Consider the following 6,330-nt stretch of genomic DNA (forward strand, 5'->3'; position numbering starts at 1 on the left):
TCGCCAGAGCCCAGCAGATCGGGGCTGTGGTGGCCAGGAGCAGCCACTGCACTCCAATCTAGGCGACAGAGTGAGACTCCAACTCACAACAACAACAACAACAACAAAAAAGACCTCAAGGAGGGATGGGGAAGGACTGCAGGTGGGCATAGTGGGGGCCATGCTGATAATATGTAATCTCTTGCTCTTGACTGCTGGTTCCTGACTGTGTTCACTTTGTGAAAATTCATCCAACTGTTTACTTAGGGTTTGTGCATGTCTCTGTATTTACATCATGCTTCCTTAAGGAGTTATCAAAATCACTCAGACCAGCCCGCTTTCTAACTGTAATTTCTGATCCTCTTCACAGCTCCTGGCCTCTCCCCACTCCTAGGGCGAGGCATGGCCTTTTCCAGTCCACGGAGCAGCTAAAGGCAGAAGAGCAATGTGTGCTTCACGCACCTCTCACCTCCCCCTTCTAGGTCCCAGCTTCTCTGGTGCCTTGGGGGTAGACAGAAATGAGAGGGACAGGGAAAGTGTCTCTCTAGTTAACTGGAAGAGGAGGCCAATCCTGCTTGCTCAGCTTCAACTGCAGGCCTCACTCCAGGCCTGTGGCATTCCCTTCACACGGGGGCTCATTCCCAAGTACCTTTTCTACTTATTGGTATTTGGCCACCTCTCCTCGTATCCATCAATGTAGTATCCTGCAATGTCCCCAGTTCCCACCCCATGCCTCTGAGGTTGCAGTGACAATCCTGTGGTGCTATCTTCCATTCAACCAAGAAAGAGAATAGTGGTTATCCAGGGCTTCTCTGTCACACCACTGCTTTCCAGTTCTCTTTCTCCCTGGTTGAGTAGTTTGGGGGCAATTCAGCAAGTTTTCTATCAAAGCAGACTTCCAATTTGAGAGGGAAATGCCAGGCTCCCCTCCTTCTGAACATTCCTAATCTAACCTTGTATTTCTCCTGGAGTCCCCATCCTGTGGCTTTTTTTTTTTTTTTTTTAAAAGCAAGGGGAGAACCTTGCTTTATGAATGGGAACACACCAAAATGCACAATAATCACTTTGCTTCACATGAAGTAGTCTCGTGACTAGTAAGTGACAAAGGCAGGACTGAAGTTTTGGGGACTTCAGAAAAACATACCTTGTTCTGGTTTTAAGAACTATTGATTTTTAAATTGTGCCTATCCTTGTGGTAAATGTACTTGCCTTTGAATGCTTTGACATTCACCTTCTCTCTATAAATAGCATGAAATAAATCAACAGTACCACCTTAAAAGTAATCATATTCAATTCCTAACTGGAAACAAAATCACTCTCAAGAAAGTAACCTTTCCAGTTCCAATGTCAGCATTTGCTTCAAAGTACCTTGAAGAGTTTTCACATGGAACCCTTTTCCAGAAACTGCCACAGGGGGGTCTCCTGTTTTTCTATTCTTGTTCCCAACATACTCTTTTGCTCTTATCATTCTCATTTTGCAAATTGGAGCTAATTGTGAGAAATTGAGGACACATTATTTGGCAGCTTGGGAGTTTTCCATTTCTTTCAGGAAATATGCAACTAAGCTCTCCAAATAAATGAATGCTTAAGTAGGACTCAATCATTCTCTTCTAAGGCAATCTATTTTTAGTTATTTGGCAGACTGCCTGTGTCACAGGGCTGCAAACACATTATGAAGATAGTTTACTCTACAAATATGTTTGCTTGTTCCTGATGAGGTATACGGAAAATGTTCAAGTACTTTTTCATTTTTCTCCTTTGAATTTTTCTCAGAATGTGATTTGTATCTCTAGTTCTGAGACTATTTGAATAACTACTTCACAACAGCTTCCAAAACCATATATTTCAATAACAAAATTGGTTCAGATGGAATACAGTTGTCTAAATTCCAAGTATTCAAGATAAAAACTAATTTTTTATTTCTTTTTTGCGATTTTTACCATATCTAATTCCAACAAATATTTCATTTACTAGTTTATTATTCAAAAATGCCACCAAACGGTTTATAATCCCCAGTGCACATGGAACAATCTTTATTCTCTTTACTTAAGTTCTAAAATAATATAAAGCCATATATTCTTCCATAGCACTTATTAAAGAAAATTCACAAGGAAATTAATTTTGAACTAAAATATAGGAGACTAGCAGAATTAATGAAGTTTTAAGTAAACAAAGGTAATAGGAAAAACTATTATAATACATTTCCTGAAAATCTAAATATAATAAAAGTGAATTAAAATGAATATTCTTGAGGAGATGAGATACAGTCAATGAGCTGTGTTAGACACAATGAACTGTATTGCAGTAGATTAGAAAAAAGGCCCCTTTGATTCCTTAGGGGAAGGAAAGCTGAGGTAAAGGTGACTGGTGGGAGGCAGAGCCCCTGCTAGGGAGGTTGTCCCAACCTGGAGACAGAAACTGCCACAGTGGGGTCTCTTGTTTTTCTATTTTTCTATTCTTGCTCCCAACACAGTCTTGGTCTTCTGCTGCTAGGGACCAGCAGGCACCTGAGATACATAACCACTTAGAGGAAGGTTAAGCCAACATATGAAGAGACCACCAGCAAAATGACATAAGAGCAGAAGACTACGTAGAGATTTGGGCAAGAATGGAAAAAAGTTAATCCTATTGGAATGGAAAAGACAAGAAAAAGGAGTCAGGATAATGATAATGAGGCTTAGCTGTCAAATCATGGTCAGTCCATGATGAGTCATTTTAAGCCTAACACTTAGAATAGTACTAATCTTTAGTTTTAGCTTAAAATAGCCAATGGGGGCAGGGGAGAAGCACAGTTCTACAAACTCATATCAGCAATTGTAAAATCCCCTCAATTCTAAAAACCAAGCTTTCCTTCAAATTTGATGCAAACTTGTTTGGCAGCAAAGCATGGTCAGGACTCAGGTTAAGCAATTTAGTATTTTTATTTGTATTTTCACTTAGGGTGAATATTTATATGTTTACTATAGAAGAATCTCAATGGCTGATTGTGGGAGACAGTTCCAGGCCCCACCAGGAGTGCTGTGTAATACACAGTATGCAGATTGTATAATTTTTCTAACTTCCAAAAGCTATGGAATTCTGAAACGTGTCTGGCCCAAGCATTTGAGTAACAGATTATCAACATGTATCCACACTTTATTTTCATCAAGTTTGGTGACCAGACCACTGTACTAAATATAGCTTAGTACAAAGCAGCAAAGTTTGAAAAATTACATAACGTGTATTCTGAGAATACCTACGGACTGAAGACGGGATCCAGTGATCCATCTGGCGTTCCAGACATAACACCAAGGACCAAAGACAATGTTTTATACTTGTATACATATAATTGACAAAATAAACAAAGAAGCTTGAAAATCAAAACTAGTAACATAGTCAAGCTTAACTCTAATGAGTTATCTGCAAATGTAATTGTTTAAACCACAAAGACATGTCAAATAATATGTATTCCAGAATATGAAATTCTAGAATAAAAAAACTTTCCAAAAGATTTCACAGCCAAAAATATGTATATTTAATGAGAGAGGTGATGTTAGGTACAGCTTCCAAAAGGAGTGCCCAGGACTTATGAAAGTTTAGCTTCCACCCTGACTGAGTTTTTTCTGTCCTTCCTTGTTTTTGACATTGCTGACGATAGTTCACAGTAACTGAATATGCTAGCAGAATCAAAAAATTTAACCTCGGGTTGAGACTTTTATGAGTCAATTAGCTAACTTACTGATTAAATGTTATCTATTTTCCCAACAAACATTATCTGACCAATGAACAGCAAAGGCAATTTCTGGTTTGAGTTTAACACTTTCACAAAATTTTGTTCTTGATTTTTCATATCCCTAGCTTTAAATACATGGTATCTGGCTGCTAACAGTGGTGTCAAAAGAAAACTCATGGTTAGAATCATGTAAAAACTACTGGTTCTGGAATGTCACTGTCTACATTATTACAGAAAGACTTATTTACCAAATCTGGATACACTATATGTGTGCGTGGGAGTGTGGGGTAGGGATGTGTGCATTGTATGCACACATTTATACATATATATATATAGAGGAAGGAAATAAAACTGGGAAATTAACATGCACTATTCTCACCCCGCCTCTTTAGCAATAATTGAAAAAATATGTCATTGACCTTATAACACTATGCTACTTGCAAATTAAATGAATATTATTTTAGGAGATTGAATAAGTAAAGATATTTGAGCTACAGAATGAATGAACTCTATTTAAGAGATTGTATTCTGGCTCCAGACTTAAATTTAAACCACACTTACATGGGTGTTGACTACTATAAAGCCTTTTTAAGAGTACACTTAATTAAGGAGCACAAAGACAAAAATAATGCACATGAACAACAGGAGAAAACATTTTTAACATTCTCTTGCCAATACTGACTTTGTTGGACTTTACCATGAAGATGATGTATCTATGAGAACATCAAAACTATTACCGAAAGTTTTAGAAAGCCTTGCCCAAATTTACAAGTTAATTAGAAAACAGATTTTCAGATCATGCTTAACTTGAAACTAAAGAAAAGAATTATGTTTTTCTTTAACCAAGTCACATACCTCCCTGAAATGTGTGACAAATGTAATCCCCAAAAGAAATCTCTTTCCACAGTCCAGGCCTTCTGACACTTTCTGAAACTTCAAAATTCTTCTCATTTTCCCCAGTTAATTGAAGCATTCTGATGCTTCGTCTCTGGAGGTCTTATTTCTTTAGATAAGACCGCTGTTGTCTAGTGTCTTCCAAGTTGTCTAGTTTATTGGAATCACATAGCATAAGTCTATTTTGAAAGAGAATCCTGGATGCAAATGGAAATGGATACTAGTTAAAGAATGATGTAATCCTGGAACCCCTGTGAACACTAAAAATACATAGGGAAATTCTGAACTCTGTTTATGAATAAACACTCCTCTATTAAGTGACAATCCCAGCAGTGACAGGAATATCTGATTCATTTACTTTTGCAGCATCTCATTACAATTTAAGTGAATCTTTCTTGAAAAAACTGGAAGCTGGGCTCGGTGGCTCAGCCTGTAATCCCGCGCCTTTGGGAGGCTGAGGTGAGTGGATTGCCTGAGCCTGCGGGTTCGAGACCCGCCTGGGCAGCGAGACCTCATCTCTACAACAAATCAAAAAATCAGCCGGGCATGGTAGTGCATGCCTGTAATTCCAGCTACTCGGAAGGCTGAGGCGGAAGGATCGCCGGAGCCCAGCAGGTCTAGGCTGCGGTGGCCGGGAGCGGCCACTGCACTCCAGTCTGGGCGACAGAATGCGACTCTCACTCAAAAAAAAAAGAAAAAAGAAAAAACTGGAGACTAATCTCTAAAAAGCATGAGACTTTAAAATGTTTTACCCAAATCTTGGCATTGCAGATTAGAATAACCTTTGTCTGTGATGCTTTGCATGGTACTACATGCAAATAGGTTTAGTGAAGAGCTTTTCCTGACAGCAACTAGTAGTCAATTCCAGTTGCAAATAACAATACAAAAATACACATAGAATGCCCCATCTGTTGCTTTAAATCAAATTTATTGGCCATTCTATTTCCTGAGGAAATGTGGCCTTGTTAGAATGCTCTTCATTCTTAAAGTTTAATTTTAAATATCTTTTTAAAATCCTACATAAGTAATCCTTTTGACCAGCAGAAATGTAGTTTCTCAAAATACTGTTAGTAAGCCACTATTCTATTTACTTCTTAAATAATAGCTGCTAACAGATCTAACTTGCAAAAAACAAATCTGAAACTCCTTCTCAAATTAATGCAGGCAACAACATTTATTACTTTAAAGATAATTTTTAAAAACTACCCACTCAAGATCAAAGTATAAATAAAATCTACCTTCTAGAAATACTATTCATGTGAATTATCTAGAAGGGGTTCTGTTAAAGTATTGGGAGCAAATTCATATACTTTTACCTGAAATTCCACCATAGATCTCTTCTGCTATCCTAGCTGCTTCTTTTCTATTTCCTTTGACGATATAGAAATGGGTTAGGAGAGCCAAAAAAACTTTAATTAAAAGCTTAAAGAAAAAAAAGGTAGCAAACATTGTAATAAAAATGTTTTTAAAGCCATAGAAAACAGGACCATCTTCCATTTTGGCTTATGCTCTGTAAAGGGTCCTAGGACTGTAAAATTTCACCGAGTTGTAATTGGTATCATATGACATCTATTTTAAACCTTCTAGCACTCGGTGCTCCTGTTACCAAGAACTTAGTTTGTAGGTTCTAATCTAACTGTGATTTGGCAACTGCATGTGCTGACATCCACTGCAATGTTAAATAAACTAAAGAAATGTCCTTCTAACCAGAAGCATCCAGTAGTTCTAGAATTACATTACTCAGT

The 6,330-nt window shown here is 37.7% G+C and overlaps 1 protein-coding gene across 3 annotated transcripts in view; it reads right to left on the bottom strand.

Annotated features, from left to right (window-relative positions):
- ASB11 (ankyrin repeat and SOCS box containing 11) overlaps positions 1-6,082 on the bottom strand; it is a 26,225-nt gene extending 20,143 nt beyond the window's left edge. For 2 of the 3 annotated variants that reach the window (XM_008064610.1, XM_008064611.1), the window contains exon 1: positions 5,902-6,082. In XM_008064610.1, coding sequence (XP_008062801.1) covers positions 5,902-6,082 — 181 coding nt within the window. Of the gene's footprint in view, positions 1-4,546; positions 4,724-5,901 lie in introns of those variants that run through there. The other variant, XM_008064612.1, reaches the window with a different exon arrangement.
- Between the last annotated feature and the right edge of the window lie 248 nt (positions 6,083-6,330).

This window comes from Carlito syrichta, unplaced genomic scaffold, assembly GCF_000164805.1.
Source record: "Carlito syrichta isolate Samal-C Ts95f unplaced genomic scaffold, Tarsius_syrichta-2.0.1 Scaffold307764, whole genome shotgun sequence".
Classification (NCBI taxonomy): domain Eukaryota; kingdom Metazoa; phylum Chordata; class Mammalia; order Primates; family Tarsiidae; genus Carlito; species Carlito syrichta.